This window comes from Rhinatrema bivittatum, chromosome 9 (assembly GCF_901001135.1).
Source record: "Rhinatrema bivittatum chromosome 9, aRhiBiv1.1, whole genome shotgun sequence".
NCBI lineage: Eukaryota > Metazoa > Chordata > Amphibia > Gymnophiona > Rhinatrematidae > Rhinatrema > Rhinatrema bivittatum.
Genome location: NC_042623.1, coordinates 120155677 through 120173519, shown reverse-complemented (window position 1 = coordinate 120173519; position 17843 = coordinate 120155677). Strand labels below are relative to the sequence as shown.

Here is a 17843-nt window from a genome sequence, read left to right as displayed (position 1 = left end):
CCATTAGATGCAATTCCTATAAAAGTATTAAAGTCAGTTATGCATATACTCTCTACCTATCGCTTTCTGAAGGAGAAATGCCATCACGTTTAAAATGTGCATCAATTAGGCCAATCCTAAAAAATAAAAACTCTGACACTAATGTTTTGAATAATGTTAGACCAATTTCAAACTTACCATTAATTGCAAAGATAAATGAGTAAGTGGTACAAGCACAACTGGTAGAGCATCTTGAAGCAAACAATATTCTTTTTCCATCTCAATTTGGTTTCAGAAAGTGCTTTAATACTGAATCTTTATTACTAGCATTAACAGACACTGTTTTAAGGGGTTTAGATCTTGGGCAATCATATTTATTAATCTTACTTGATCTATCGGCCACATTTGACACAGTGGATCATGTCATTTTGATTTATAGGTTATCTGAAATTGGTCTCAGTGGTAAACCCTTCAATGGTTTATCTCATATCTAAAAGATCATTCCTTTCAGGTGAAGACTGGTAATTCCTTATCAGAAAAAATCAATATGGACTCAGGAATTACTGCAAGGATCATCCTTATCTGAGACTCTCTTTAATATTTATATGCTACCATTATGCAAATTATTATCTGTATTAGGTATTATCCACTATATATATGCAGATGATGTGCAGTTCTTAGTTTCAATTAAAGATTGTATAGAAAATACCTTGAAGCTGGTAGAGGTCTATATTTCAGCAATCCAGCAATTGTTGATTCATATGAAACTAGTTTTAAACCATCATAAAACCGAGGTTATATTGTTAAACAGAAAATTAGCATCAAACATGCCCATCTATCTAAAACAGATTCTATGCAGGTAGAATTAACTAATCATGCACGTGATCTGGGTATAATAATTGATGGTGACCTCAATATGAAGAAGCACATCAGTCACAAAATTAGAGATGGCTACAATAAATTACATATCCTAAAGCATTTAAAACCTCTCCTTAATTATGAAGACTTTTGCTTAGTACTTCAAACACTGATATTCTCCAATTTGGATTACTGTAATGCTCTCTTATTTGGTTTGCCTGCAAGCACAATAAGACCATTACAGTTATTACAAAATGCTACAGTCAGGGCCTTGACGGGCAGCAGAAAATTTGATCATATCACCTCAACTCTAATGGCTCTACATTGGTTACCTGTAAAATTCAGAATTTACTTCAAAGTCCTGTGCCTATTACATAAATCCATCAATAATGATAAAACAGAATGGTTGAACGCCTCTCTACACCTTTATGCCCCTCAACAAAATTTGAGACCTGCAAATAAGGGTTTTTAAAGTATTCCTTCGGTACAAACTGCACATTTAAGTGAGGTGAGAGAGAGAGACCTACATCGAATCGAAAGCTGGACCCAAATTGTGGAACTCTCTGCCCTGTGAACTAAGGTTGCAAAGAGACTTTTTGGATTTTAAGAAAAACTTGAAAACCTGGCTGTTTAAACAGGCGTATGAGAGCACTGATTTAACTTAAATTAGGCAATTTATTGGAATTAGGTTAATTTAAGAAGTTAAGATAAAACTGGAAAATTATGAAGGACTGAGGCCTCTATATCTTTTTTTTTTTGCTTTTCTATTTTTGTTTTTAATTTAGGAAATGTACTATTGTATTATTGTAATTATTATATAAAAGTTTTTATTTCTGTTCTCTTATTTTTAATGTAATTTAATAATTTTATTGATTTTGATACTTTTATCATATTTTTCTTGTAAACCATTATGATTGGTCACAGATTGATAGTATATAAATATAATAAATAAATAATAAATAAACTCTTCATTTCCAGTCACCCTGAGATTGCTGAAGATTAGGGGGATACACAAACTATATCCTCTCTCACACGTACACATACCTAAATGCTCTCATGCACAGCCTCATAGACAGACTCTGACCCTCTCCCCCCACACACAAAAGCTCTTACTCCCCCAGATTCCCTCATACATACACAGGCTCTTACCCACACAGACTCACAGGCAGGCAGGCACCTGTTCATACACACAAACACGCACACACAGAGATGGACCCCAGACAGACACCAACTCATTCTCGCACACATACATAGACCTTCCAGGCAGGCACCCATTCTCTCTCACTTACAGAGACAGACCTCCCAGGAAGGCACCCATACACACACACCCATACACACACACACACACCCACCCACACCCACACACACTCTCTCTCTCTCTCTCCAGGCAGCCATCCATTCTCTCAAATACACACCCCCCCCTAGGCAAGGACCCATTCTCTCACACATACAGACAGACCCTGGGCAGGCAGCCATTCTCTTACACAGAGATAGAACCCCCCCAGGCAAGCACCCATTCTCTCTCACACACACAAATGGATAAACCCCCAGACAGAGCCCCCCTCCAGGCAAGCACCCATTCTCTCTCTCATATACACAGACTCCTAGGCAGGCACCTATTCTCACACACAGACCCTCTGGCAGGCAATTCATTCTCTCTCTCTCTCGCTCTCTCACACACACACACACACACACACACACATACATACACATATATGGACAGACCCCAGGCAGCCATCCATTCTCTCAAATACACACATACACCCAGGCAGGCACCATTCAATCTCACATACACAGTCAGACCCCCAGGCAGACACTCATTCTCTCTCTCTCTCTCACACACACACACACACACACACAGACCTCCAGGCAGGTATCCATTCCCTCACACTCAGAGACAGACCCCTAGGCAGGCATGCATTCTCTCACACACAGAGACAGACCCCCTCATAGGCACCCATTCTCTCTCATAAATACACATAGACAGACCTCCCAGGCAAAAAACTTTTTAAAACTGCTATAATACGATGTGTAGTTCTAAATGTAATAATACAGGAACATCATATTTCTAAAGCCGATGTAAATGCTAATATTTAATGCTCATTTATTGGAAAAACCTGGAAAACCTTATAAAGTATGACATTAACTCACTTTAAACCAGCCTTAAAACACCACTTTTTTTAAGCGATACTTTTTCACACATATTTTTTCTTTTTTTATGTGTATGTATTTCTGGCTTGGTTTTTTGAGCGTTAACTTACAACCTGATTGTGAAACACAGGTTGTCAAATTTTAATCATTGGTTTCCAAGTTGAGATAGTAAATTCTTGAGCATTAGTGTTAACTTTTATATTTTGACTTTTATATTTTAAACTTTTAAAGACACTGGCACTTATCGGTAAAAGGAGAGCAGCACTTCTGAAACACCCTGAAGCGTTTCAGAAGTGCTGCTCTCCTTGCATGACATAGATTTGCAAACACTGCCTCTATTGCATGTAAATTAATCTCATGCATATTTATTGTGGATATCCTAAGGATATGTGGCTCTCGAGGACTGGAGTTGGCCTCCCCTGTGCTAACCAAACATTTTGAAAGAAATCTTGAAAACATTTAAATGTACTTATCTGAATCTACTCCAGCTACAGTATTCCTATGCCTTTTAGGTGCAGACAACTAACTTCATATTATAGTTTATTGACTTAATAAATCACATTTCTTATAGTAGATCAATGTGATGTACAATAATTTCAATTTCAATTCAATTTCAATGTATTAAAATGTATAGCCTGCATATATTACTAGGTTTTGAAGCAGCTCACATGAACACACAATCACAGTCAATTACAAATATATGGTCAAAAAAAGCAGCTTCCATTCTTAAAGACAAGCAAAAGGTGGCTTCATTGTTCTTTAAACACAGAACTTAGCTATAACCTGGGATAGCAACTGCCTCCTCAAATTGGTGCATTTTTAAGACCTTCTTAAAAGATTTTTCACAGATGCTGGACATTATCTGACTGAGTTGAACTGGGAATAAAAGTTTTTCTGTGTTCCATAGCTTCTTGTCTTTTTTTCCATAAAAAATGCTCCATGTCTTTGGCCTTCATTCAATTTCAGAATAATAATACAGAGAAAATAATAAAACACATGCAAAAAAAATAAAATGTATAAAATGAAACCAATTAAAAACATTATATCAAATAAAACAGATAAAAGAATAATATTAAAAAAATGAACATAACAATAAAAACAGATAAAATATTTGTAACAAACTGGAGTGGGCATATAAAATATGACCTTAGAAATAAACTTTGGAAAACAGTCAAGTTTTAAGAGGTTTCCTAAACTTCTGATAATCTTTTTCTTGTCGCAAGGACAGAGTAAGAAACTTCCATAGAGAAGGAGCTAAATAAGTAAATGCCATCTCATATGAATTTTGGTTGCTAATTGCATTAAAGTTATTTTTGATTGCAGTAAAACGTTTGTTGGAACACTCCACCAGTCTTTTTTTGAGAGAATTCAAGGTGCCCCTAAAGCAGGGACATCCTAATTGTGATTACATCTACAAGAGAAAGAGACTGAGAAACTGTGTTTGTCTTGTGTCTTAGAGGTTAATCCTCCCACCCACCCTGCTGGAAAGGACCCCCAGAATCCAGGGCCTGTGGAGTGTAGAGACAGAGAGAGAGAAAGGGAGCTTGTGGCCCTGGGACAAACACGTACATTTTTAATTCAGGACACCCACTGAAAAGGGAATTACACAGATATCTAGTTATGACTATTGGTTATGTAGAATTTTTTTAGCTCTCGAAATTAAAAGTTAACTGAATCCTTGATTACATTTCTATAGACTCATCCTGTGAAAAAAACCCAACATGCTGTAATTTTGGAAGTAGTAAAGGAAGGAATGAATAAAGAACAAAAATAAGGAAGGAAGGAAAAATAAAATATAGACTTGTAATTATTATACCTTATTAAGACCATGTACCCCGGGATGGCTCCAAAAGAATACATCAAACAGCACAGTAAGGACAATATCAAAAAGTACAGAAGCATTGTATCGCAACTTTCCTCTCTTTGACACTGGCCAGGAACTGCTGAGACATTTCCATATAAACTTGCTGGAGCTTTAAGAATACAGCTACAGTTTTTGAACACCTGTCAAAAGAGAAGTAATTTATTTTATGCTTACTTTATTTCATGTTTTCCTTTGATTTATTTCTTGCTTCACATGTAAAGCTCTAAGGGCCTTCGCACGCGAAATGTCCCTTTTCGCGTGCGATACCAAAATGGGGGCGGAGTTGGCCCCGGAAGAGGAGGAGTCGGGGCGTCACCGGGGCCGACTCTGCGAAGCCGCCGCGGACGACGAAAAGGTAAGGCCCTTTTCGCGTCTGCTTTCGCTCCCAATAGCTGCACCTCCTATGGTGGCGCTATTGGGTGTGAAACCGGCAGCAATCGCATCGCGATGGTGCGATCGCTGCCGGCTAGCGCAGGCCCGCCCCCCATTTCGTCCACCCACCCCTCATTTCCTAAAGTATCGCAGGCCTGCGATACTTTAGAAAATGAGGCCCTAAGTCCCAGATTTATTAAGGCTTTTCTCCCATTCTGGGTCTATGGGAAAAATGTTTAGTAAATGAGGCCCTAAGCCCCTAGATTCATCAAAATGCTATAATCTTTGCACCATGCAATACTTGTACTTTGCACACACAGGCATTTCCTTTTTTTTTAATGAGTGTGAGTAGTCAACTATTTACATCACTACATGAGGGCCAGCTAGTAACTCAAGGGGAGCTTTTGATGGAGGTGTAGGGTTTTGGGGCCAGTTTACATGCAGGGTGAGACATACAAACAGCACAGTAGACCTCAGTGAAGATTTGACATCATTTGGAGTGAGGAAATTCAAACTAAGATGAGATTTCTACAATATTCTCGTGCCCTAGCTTGATAGTACCCTGGTAGAGAGTCCATCAAGCTAGAGCGAGAGAACATTGTAGAAACTCATCTTTGTGTGACTTTCTTCACTCCAAATGATGTCAAATCTTCACTGAGGTCTACTATGCTGTTTGTACGCCTCATTCTGCATGTAAAACCGGCCCCAAAACTCTACACCACCACCAAAATCTCACCTCGAGTTACTAGCTGGCCCTCCTATAGCAGTATAAATAGGTGACTACTATGAGTGCCACCCCAGAGGTTCTCTCTCTCCCTCCTCGCGTCCCATGCCCAAAAATGCTTGAAACGGAATTTGCAATATTTATTGCAATGATTTCTGGCGTAAAGCGTGCAATAGTGTAACGCATGGTGCAATAATTATTGTGTAACTATTGTGTAACACATTACACTATTGTAATGGTGTAATAATGGTGTAATAATTGCATGGTGTAATAATGCGTTGGGCAGCATTCATTTTCATGAATCCTGCCCAAACCCCTCCCCAATCCTGCCCCTTTGAATAAATCTGACAAATTTGCATTCGTGCCATGCGCTGTGATAACTATCGCATGCATTATGGCGTTATCGTGGGCGTTAATGCCATAATGAACTTTGATGAATGACCCTGTAAGTGAGATACAACTAAAGGGAAAACATAAAAACCACAATACATAGGTAACTAGTAATACAATAAATATACAAAAAGTCCCATAAAATAATTTATAAATAGTTAAGAATAGGGGAGGGGAAAAAACAACTACCAACAAATAACAAGGAAAACAAAAGTAAGAATAGCTAAAGATAAACTATAAACCTAAACCTGTAACTAGAGCTGAAAAAAATATGATCGCAGCAGTTTACATTTGTTTTAATAAAAATGGACTTTGTTCCTAGCCCTGGATGCTGTTGTGTCAAAGGAATGCTCCTAGACATTTGCCAAGACCTGGGAGGAGGCATGGACATTAACAACAGAATGGGAGATCACTTGCCCTTCTCTGGAAGATTCCTTCTGTGAAGAATTCAGTGATTCTGTACAAGTACTGATTAGATTATATTTAAATGAGCGTGCTTTACTGTATGGGCCTGCATGTTGTGGAATCCTGTAACATCCTTTTGTGAAGTTTTATTGTTGATTGACTGCTGGTACTCCAGAAAAATAAAGGTTGTAATACGTTTAAATACAGTTCCATTTTTTGAGACTAAGAAAATCTTGGGCTGTAGGTTTGAGGTCTTGAGTCCATCAATGAAGGGAAAAGAGAAGACAGAAGATTCTGTGCATGGACCTGTAAGATGGTCACAGAGGAAAAAGGTTGATTTTGGTAATTTCCCTGTCCTGTAGTAGGCAATATTAGGGATGTGAATCGTTTTTTGACGATTTAAAATATCGTCCGATATATTTTAGATCGTCAAACATCGTTAGAGCCGCGATACAATAACAATTCCCCTGATTTATCATCAAAAAATCGTAAATCGGGGGAAGGGGGAGGACGGGAAAACCGGCACACTAAAACAACCCTAAAACCCACCCCGACCCTTTAAAATAAATCCCCCACCCTCCCAAACCCCCCAAAATGCCTTAAATTACCTGGGGTCCAGAGGAAGGGTCCCGGTGTGATCTTTTACTCTCGGACCTCGGGTGCTTGTAGAAATGGCGCCGGCGCTACCTTTGGTTTTTCCGTACGGAAAATGGCGCCGGCCATACTCCTTATGGCCGGCGCCATTTTCCGTATGGAAAAACGATTCGCGGCAGGAGATCGCTCCCGGACCCCCGCTGGACCCCCAGGGACTTTTGGCCAGCTTGGGGGGGCCTCCTGATCCCCACAAGACTTGCCAAAAGTCCAGCGGGGGTCCGGAACGACCTCCTGCAGTCGAATCGTGTTGTCTACGGCCGGCGCCATTTTGCGCAAAATGGCGGCGCAAAATGGCGCCGGCCGTAGACAACACGATTCGACTGCAGGAGGTCGTTCCGGACCCCCACTGGACTTTTGGCAAGTCTTGTGGGGGTCAGGAGGCCCCCCCCAAGCTGGCCAAAAGTCCCTGGGGGTCCAGCGAGGGTCCGGGAACGACTTCCTGCATGCAAATCGTTTTTCCATACGGAAAATGGCGGCGCAAAATGGCGCCGGCCGTAGACAACACGATTCGACTGCAGGAGGTCGTTCCAGACCCCCGCTGGACTTTTGGCAAGTCTTGTGGGGGTCAGGAGGCCCCCCCCAAGCTGGCCAAAAGTCCCTGGGGGTCCAGCGGGGGTCCGGGAACAACTTCCTGCATGCGAATCGTTTTTCCGTACGGAAAATGGCGGCGCAAAATGGCGCCGGCTGTAGACAACACGATTCGACTGCAGGAGGTTGTTCCGGACCCCCGCTGGACTTTTGGCCGTAGACAACACGATTCGACTGCAGGAGGTTGTTCCGGACCCCCGCTGGACTTTTGGCAAGTCTTGTGGGGGTCAGGAGGCCCCCCCAAGCTGGCCAAAAGTCCCTGGGGGTCCAGCGGGGGTCCGGGAGCGATCTCCTACGCTCCTGACCTCTGGGGACAAAAAACAAAATGGCGCCGGCGCTACCTTTGACCTGTCATATGACAAGGCAAAGGTAGCGTCGGCGCCATTTCTACAAGCACCGGAGGTCCGAGAGTAAAAGATCACACCGGGACCCTTCCTCTGGTCCCCAGGTAATTTAAGGCATTTTGGGGGGGTTTGGGAGGGTGGGGGATTTATTTTAAAGGGTCGGGGTGGGTTTTAGGGTTGTTTTAGTGTGCCGGTTTTCCCGCCCTCCCCCCCCCACTGGACCCCAGGTAATTTAAGGCATTTGGGGGGGGGGTTCGGGAGGGTGGGGGATTTATTTTAAAGGGTCAGGGTGGGTTTTAGGGATGTTTTAGTGTGCCGGTTTTCGATTTACACGATTTTCACGATATTTAAAAAACCCAAACGGCGACGATCCGATTCCCTCCCCCTCCCAGCCGAAATCGAAAGACGATCGATCACACGATTCACATCTCTAGGCAATATACCCTTAAGCCTCTGTAGTAGGACTAATTCACCATCTACATAAGAACATAAGAAATTGTCTTGCTGGGTCAGACCAAAGGTCCATCAAGCCCAGCATCCTGTTTCCCACAGAGGCCAAACCAGGCCACAAGAACCTGGCAATTACCCAAACACCAAGATCATTTCATGCTACTGATGCCAGTAATAATAGAAGCCATTCCCTAAGTCAGCTTGATTAATAGCAGTTAATGGAATTCTCCTCCAAGAACTTATCCAAACCTTTTTTGAACCCACCTACACTAACTGTACTAACCACATCCTCTGGCAACAAATTCCAGAGCTTAATTATGCTCTGAGTGAAAAAGAATTTTCTCCAATTAGCCTTAAATGTGTTACTTGCTAACTTCATGGAGTGCCTCCTAGTCCTTCTATTATTTAGCTAACCATTGTTTTTTTGTTTTTCTTTTAACATTAGAGCTGGTGCCAGGACCACAAAATTCAACATTACACCTATTTTATTTTATATGCCTCTAGTTGGGGTTACATATAACCTTTACATTATGGTGTTGTTTTAGCTAGAAAAGCTGGGCCTTTTTATGGCTGTGACACATTTAATTCAAACTCATCCTTCTCAAATAATTCAACCCAGTTCTATTATAGTGGCGCGCATAATAAGGTAGATTTTAAAAGGGCCACCATGTATGTGCCCATAAACACGCATATCTCGCCATGCACAAAAATATGCGCTATTTTATAGCCTATGGGGCAGATTTTCAAAGGATTTACGCACATAGGGGTTTTACGCGCGCTGGGTCTATTTTCAAAAGGCCCGGTGGCGCGCATAAAGCCTCGGGATGCGTGTAAGTCCCAGGGTTTGAAAAAATGGGCAGGGCGGGGGCGTAGCCAGAGGCCTCTGCAAGGCCACTGGGCCAGGGGATCGCGCACCGGCAGTTGGCCTGTGCGCGCAAATTACGCCTGCCTCTGGCAGTCGTAGCTTGTGAGACAAAGGTACAGGGTTGGGTTTTTTTGGGCTGGGGGGCGGGACAGATAGGGTAAGGTGGGGGAAAGGAAAGTTCTCTCTGAGGCCGCTCTGATTTCAGAGCGGCCTCAGAGGGAAAGGGGAAAGCCAGCTGGTCTCCCCGAGGGCTCGGTGCACGCAAGGTGCACTACTGTGTACCCCCTTGCGTGCGCCGACCCCTGATTTTATAACTTGCGCACGGCTGCGCACGCATGTTATAAACTCCGGCGTACATTTGTGCGCGCCAGGTAGCGAGCACAAACGTATGCCGCACGCGTACCTTTTAAAATCTGCCCCTATGCGCATAGGTTATAAAATGCTCTTCATGCATGTCCACATCTGTATGCACATATCTTATGTGTGGCACTTTCCCTGTCAGGCACAGAAGTCTGGTGAACATTGGGAGAGAGAAAGAGAGAGACAGGATGCCTCTTCACAGGGCTCAGTCTGATGCTCTATATATGGACCATTGTAAGGGGGCACTTTTATTCGGGGTGGGTTTTCAGGAAGTGGGTTGGATTCAGGGGGGTTTTGTTACAGACACATTCAGAGGTATCCATTGTAAAATTCATATCATTAAAGATTTTATGACCTTATAATTGATGAAAATTCTATAAAGAGGAGTTGATTTGTACACTGCAGTTTATTCTACCTATATTGTACAAATCAATTCCTTTTCATCACTTATAAGTTCAAAAAATTTGTAATGATGTGAATTTTACAATGGATACCTCTAAATGTGTCTGTAACAAAACCCCCCTAATCCCAACCCACCTCCCAAAAACTCACCCCGAATGAAAGTGCCCCCTTTAATGGTCCAAATATAGAGCATTAGACTGAGCCCTATAAAGAAGTGTTCTCTCTCTCAAGGCTTTTAAAATCTACCTTAATGTGTGAGGTGGTACCAGCTGCTGATGAAGCAATTGATCCTACAGAAGTCTTTGGCCAATGGGGAAAATGTTGCATTGGTAGCACAGAGAATATTATTTTGGCCTCTACAGAATATGGGCAGTACGGCTATTGCTGCAGAATCCCCAAAGTTCCATCTACTCTGGGTTATATGGTACACTTCTTCCTAACAAAAAAAAGTCCTCATCATGGGCTGGAAGAGGAACAGCAGCCAATGCACTGAATGTAGCGGTTTCCATATTCTCCAAGAAGAAAATTCTGAAGAGAAATATATATATATATATATATATATATATATATATATATATATATATATATACAAAAAATACCCCCAAAACAAATTATTGGAGAAACAGAAAAAAGCACTTTAGCTTTCAAACAAACCACCATATATCACATTTTTCAATTATATAAAATCAATTTATTTATTGCAAATATGTTAAAACAATAATTTTTTCAGTTTTTTTAAAAAACTTTCATATTACATATTCCCTTTTGATAATATAATAATTATCACTTCATAAGAATGCCTCAACACCTATCAAAAAACATGTAAACCTCAGCCCAACTATTTATAGCCCTCAACACTATTCTACTACTAAACTCAGTCTCTCCCTGAAATACAATACATTTTCAATTTAATCATCTGATGTTAATCACTGTTGGTCATCAATAACAGAAAACACCACACTGAGTTAGAGTGTTTATACATATATCCACATGGTAGTGCTATTGTAACCCTTCAACAATGCTATTGCTTGATGTTTAAACCACTGTTTACAGTCTGCACTATAACATGTAGGTATCCAGAATGCGTTTAATAATCCCTCATCTGTAGTGTTCCCGATTATATTTTGTCTTTCCCAACAAGGCCCTTGTTTCGCCTTCCTGGCTTCTTCAGGGGAATTGACTCAAAAGGACCAATCACCAGTGAATAAATAAATTGATTTTATATAATTGAAAAATTTGATATATGGTGGTTTGTTTGAAAGCTAAAGTGCTTTTTTCTGTTTCTCCAATAATTTGTTTTGGGGGCATTTTTTGTGTAATACAATAAGCACAAGTTAAACATATATACATTGCCTTTTTTTTATTATTTCTATATGTATATATATATACACACACACACACACACACACATATATATATATATATATATATATATATATATATATACACCCTACTGCATGGGTCGCCAACTCTAGTCCTTGAGAGCCACAGACAGGCCAGATTTTCAGTATATCCACAATTAATATGCATGAAATAGATTTATATACAATGAGACAGTGCATGCAAATCTATTTCATGCATATTCAATGTGGTATCCTAAAAACCAGGCCTAATTATGGTTCTTGAGGACCAGAGTTGGCCATCCCTGCCCTACTGAGTCTCTACTAGTAGGTTTGTATTAATTGTATAGGTAAAATAGAAGTATCCTTAGTTCGGTTTAACGCTCTCATGTGGGTTGCTGTAATGGTAATGCTATGGCTTTATCAAAAACCTGTGAAACTATTTTGCTGTGTGGATTTTTGAGTTGACCTTTTATTTGGAGGGGAATACCCTTGGACCTTAGGGATTCTCTTTTTGGAAACATTTATTTTACTTCTTTTGGACTTTAATTTGAATGGTTTATCCACCCTTTCTTCATCTTTTGTTGCTTTCTGGACTTTTATTTTTGTCCTCCAACTAAATTCCCCAGGGCCCAGAGAATGTAGGTACTCATGTGGAGAGAAGTTTTTAGGAGTCTCTCAATCAGAGAGATCCAATGATCCTTCAAAGGTCAACCTAAGGAATAGATTTACCTGCATTCCTGAGAAGAGGAGAGAAAAATTAGGAAAGGAGAACTGTGGCACCCATCTGATGTAAACCACTGAAATATCAGGATATTATAGAGGAGGGTAGATAATAAGTAGTCATCTGGATCAAGGATTGACAATTGAGATTTTACCTTATACCATCTAAAATTATTCTATTTCACCAATTCTGGAAGGGAGCTCCAAAACTACCCTTGCAATTGGGATGGGATGAAGAACAGATCAGATTAAACCATCAGTACAGAGTCACGGATTTTTTGGAAGGGGATTACTGTAATGGACTGTATTGAACAAGGACTTGTAAATTATTTATTTCATCTTAAAATTCTGTAAAGTTATGCTGGAACCATATCCAAAATCCAGTCTGATTATTACAGTAAGCCTTAAAGGCTATTGAGACAATGCTCAGGGCCTTCCTCCAATAGGGAATCCTGGAAGCAGAGGGGCTTAAGGCAAGGATGGGAGTTTTAACAATATAAGCCCTTAGAATAGAGCAGAGCTTTCCATACTGTGTGTCACGACACGTTAGTGTGTCGCCTGCAGTTTAAAGGTGTGTCGCCCAGTCCACATAGCAGCAGGGCCGGAGGAAGCAGGGAACTACAGCAGGAAGATCGGTGGGGCCGTGGTGGAGCTTACCTCACCACGGCCCGAAGAAAAGGGTCACATTCACTCCTCCTCCTTCCTGCCTGCACAGCCCCGGAAGAAAAAGTTGGTGGAGTCGCATGGAGGAAGGAGGAGGAGCATCTGCTGTGTACAGAAGAAGAGCAGCGTTAATGGGCCGCTGCATATCCCACGTCGCAGTGGCCCGAGAAGAGGAGTAAACCCTGTAGTAGGGCCGCTGTGAGAATGAGAACCTAATTGTGTGTTTGAGGGAAGAAGACAGATGGAGAGAAAAGAAATAGAAAAAAAAAAAGACCCTGTAAAAGGAATTGGCAAAAAAACAAGAAAGGGAAGGTGGAAAAAGAAGCCTGTGACCAACCGATTAGAAAACTAAACTCAGACAGCAAAGGTAAAAAAAATTACTTTTTAGTGATTGGCATATGTTATCTTTGGGAATGGGCAAGGGTAGCACTTTCTCTATGCCGATCTCACAATGTACGAGATCGATATGGAAGAAGTGGAAGCCTGCAAATATTTAATACTGCGGGGCCTGCACAGTGGAGGCAGCAGAACGGGCTTCAGTGCCTGTAGCAGCAAACAGCACCTCCCCAAATATCCACATGGCAGCAGTGACAGCAGTAGCAGAGGAATGTGAGAGGCTCTGAGGTTGCTGGCAAAAGAAAGAAAGGGGGGTCTGCCATTAGTGTGTGCAAGTGTATGAATAGGAGTCTACCTGGGTGCCTGCCTGAGGGTGTGTCTGTGTATGAGAATGTATGGGTGTCTTCCTGGGGTTTATATGTGTGAGAATAGGTGCCTGTCTGTGTGTGGTGCATGTGTGTGTGAGAATGAATTGGTGCTTGCCTGTGTGTGGTGTATGTGTGTGTGAGAATGAATGGGAGCTGCCTGGGGGTCAATGTGGGTGTAAACATTATGTCATCCACAAACATTTATGTATATATTTAAGGAAACATACATAAATTGTCAAAATACAGTTTGTTCGTTTAACCTTTAACCTCTGGTTTGCTAGTAGACTGAATTACTGTGTCATGAAATTATGTTTGTCTAAAAAGTGTGTCACCAACATGAAAAGTTTGGAAAGCTCTGGAATAGAGGATGGCTCTTGGAGTCCTATGGAAGGACATCCGCCCAGAGATTACACATATTTAGGTTCTTAAGTTTCATACCATATAGCTTTTAATAGGCAACCAAAATGGTGTGGCGTTTCTGTGAAGTGCCGCTAGCTTTTCTCTACTGTTTTTGACATATGGCCTCCAGAACTGATCATTGTTTTCTAGGTGAGGTCTCACCAATGTACCACATTTTCAAACTTGTATGCTTGTTCTGCTAATCTAATACATTGCAAGATTAGCACAGCTTGCCCACAAATTTTGAAAATGAGCTCAGTGCTGACATTGCAGAGGGCCTGGCATGCCAGCATGCCACCATGTCGCACACTACCTAGCTGTTGCTGACCCATGCATTGTATCTTATTATATTAGTACGATCCCTTGTATATTTTGTACCAATGAATGCTCTGTCCATCAGAAGTTACTTCTTAGAAAATGGAAGCTTCGTAATAGGCTGTTTTATTTCCTTCCTTTAGAATTGATATGAGGCAAAATGAGGAGTGGAAAATTATATCCCATAATATAGGTTTCAGAGAAGAAATGTATAAAATGTAGCATGAAATAATGCAGTATAAAATAATGTCTTACTGTATTTTGTCCAGTCATGGTTGATGAGTCACAGCCAGCAAGACAAGCTGAGACGTAAGAGATTCCATTATCTCCACAAACAGGGTCCCAGGTACTGGTTAAGCAAGTACAATCAAGGTTGCAGTCAGATTTCAAGGCATCCAAATAGAAAACTTGTTCATGTCTGAAAAACATTTAAAATGATGGTAGAAACATACACTGAATACTCTTAAGATTGCATATGTGAAATTGTCTAATAACATTTTAATCCACTGAGACATGAAATTCTATAGATTTAATCTTGCAGCAATCTAGTCTGGTAATGAATTCCATGTATGTGTGTTACTAATTGCCTAAAAGGTCATTTCACTGGCATTGGAAAAATAAATAGCAGAAAGCAAAATAAATATTAAAATGTGTATAATAAAATGAATCTATAAGCCTGTTCTCATTAAATGAAAGTTTTTGAAGATCTTGTAAATTAACACTCCTACTATATTCTTGGTCATAGAAGATTTGTAGGATGTTTTGTCATGGAGCAATTACTTATGTTTGGGATCAATCTTCTCCCTGAAGCTGTTATGACACTTGAGATGAATTAACAAAGAAGAGTGTTTCTAAATGCAGATTTTCAAAATGCAGATCATGTTGGAGTTTTTGTGGATCCTGGATGAAGTTTAGAGGTTTCTACCATGAACGCCGTGGTTGCTATGTGACTTGGGACAGGATTGCACAGACAATAGTTCTGAATTTAATTTTCAAGGGAAGTATTTATGTGCACTTTAGTTTGCTGGACATTTTTGCACAAATTATTTTAAAATCATAAACTTTATTCTAAGATATTTCAGTTATTTAATAAATGAACCAATAATTACACTGTAACTCTTGGCATGACAAGTTGATATCAAGCAAAAACGTAATGTAGATCCACCAAAAATTTATATTTAATGAGAACAGGACTATAGAGTGATTTTATTATACATTTTTAATATTTCTGCATCACTATATGGATAACTTTCAAAGAGCTGCTTACAGCCCCATATACGTCCGTATATGGGTCCACACAAATCTACTATAGTAATTTATAATCTGTGCATATTCATCTGCATAGATTATAAAGTTGTCAGGCATTGCATGCTGGTAAGGGTTTCCCCCAGAGCAGGAGCAGTCTGGACCCAGGAACAGCTGGCTGTGCAAGATCTTCTGCCTGACCAGCCACCTCCCCCTTGAGTTGAGCTCTCAGGTTCTGGTGGCCGGCAGGACTTAGTAGGAAGTAAACATGGGAACAGGTATGAAAGGACACCCACTGGGGCAGAGCTGGACTGCAGCATTCTTAAAGGTGTCCTCAGAAGACAAGGAACAGGGCGTGCACCACAGGCAGACAGGCAAACAGACAAAACAGAGCAAAACTCAGAAGACAGACATAGCCAAAAAGAGGGCATAACTGAGCAAAATACAAAAACAAGAACAAAAACAGACAGAACACCAGAAGACCAAAAACTAAAGCCAAACAAGCAGGATACACAGTGCACAAAGACACAGGACAGATAAGAAGCCACAATAATCGGGTCTACTACATAGGCAAAAAAACAGGCAATAACAAGAACTAGCAGAGCAAAGACCACGACTGGGATCAGAGTTGACTCCAAGCTGAGGTAAGGAATCAGGGTGGGGCAAGCTTTAATGCTGAGTTAGTGCTGGTATCATGGCCATCAAAAGCTCTTTCAAGCCTTAGGGCTTGGAGGACTGAGGAGCTGGGACCATGGCCCACTAAGGGCTCCTACTGGTAGGAGGACAAGACCTGGAGCACAGTCCAGAAGCAGAGCCTGCAGGGCACAAAGACTGGCGTAGAATCCAGAAGCGGAGCCTGCAGGGTAGCAAGGACTGGGGCAAGATTGGAGATGGCTTCTGGCTGGAGCGGATCCTCTGGAGCAAGACTGGAGATAGCTGCTGGCTAGCCTGGAGTCTATATAGGAGAGTTGGAGTCAGCTGGCTGGCTTGAAGTCTGTACAGCACAGCTGGAATCAGCTGCGTGTACAGCAAGGCTAGAATCAGCTGGTGGGCTTGAAGGCTGCAGAGTGGAAATGCAGCCAGAGATATATTCAGTCTCCCTTAATGAGGACAAGTGTAGTTTCTGGAATATTGACTCAAAGGCCCCAACAGAAGCAGATTCTTCTATTAAAGAAACTATAGTAGATCTCAGCCTGAAATCTGGACTTGCATTCTCTGAATCTAGCTACAAGCAGCTGCTGCTGGCTGGACAAGATCTCTGGGGCTGGCTGAGAGATAGCTGCTGCTGATGCAGGTTGGACCAGATTCTCTGAGGCTGGCTGAGAGGCAGCTGCTGGTGGTTGGCAAAGATTATCTGAAGCTTGTTGGAACAGATGCATTGAAGCAAGTCTTGAAGCAGAGACTGGTTGGACCAGTTTTTCTGGAGCTAGCTGAGATGAAGGCTGCAGAGTGGAAAAGCAGCCAAGTGTATACTCAGCCTCTTTCAATGAGGACAAGTGTAGTTTCTGGAACACTGACTCAAGGGCCCCCGCAGAAGCAGATTCCTCTATTACAGAGACTAGGGCAGAGTCCGGCCTGGAATCTGAAATCAGATTCGGTTGGCAGGTACTGGCTTCTTGAGAGCTGGGGCAGACAATCAGAGAAGAGAAAGGCACAGAGGCTCTAATATAAGAACATAAGACTTGCCATACTGAGTCAGATCAAAGGTCCATCAAGCCCAGTATCCTGTTTCCAACAGTGGTCAATCCTGGTCACAAGTACGTGGCAGGATCCCAAGGGGTAAATAGATTCCAAGCTGCTTATCCCAAGAAAAAGCAGTGGATTTCTGCAACTCTACCTTAATAATGGTTAATGGACTTTTCCTCCAGGAACTTATCCATTCCTTTTTTAAATGCAGCTGCACTAACAGCTTTCATCACATCCTCTGGCAATGAATTCCAGAGATTAATTATGTGTTGAGTAAAAAAATATTTTCTCTTATTAGTTTTAAATGTATTACCTAGTACTTCATTGTGTGTCCCCTGGTCTTTGAACTTTTCGAAAGAGTA

General features: G+C 41.3%; 1 protein-coding gene across 3 annotated transcripts in view; it reads right to left on the bottom strand.

The window, feature by feature from the left end:
• Positions 1–17843, bottom strand: part of SLCO1A2 (solute carrier organic anion transporter family member 1A2) — a 147125-nt gene that overhangs the window by 11794 nt on the left and 117488 nt on the right. For all 3 annotated transcript variants that reach the window (XM_029616551.1, XM_029616550.1, XM_029616549.1), the window contains exons 11-12: positions 14806–14968; positions 4805–4992 (exon numbers count right to left, since the gene is read on the bottom strand). In XM_029616551.1, the coding sequence (XP_029472411.1) occupies positions 4805–4992; positions 14806–14968 (351 nt within the window). The remainder of the gene's footprint in view (positions 1–4804; positions 4993–14805; positions 14969–17843) is intronic.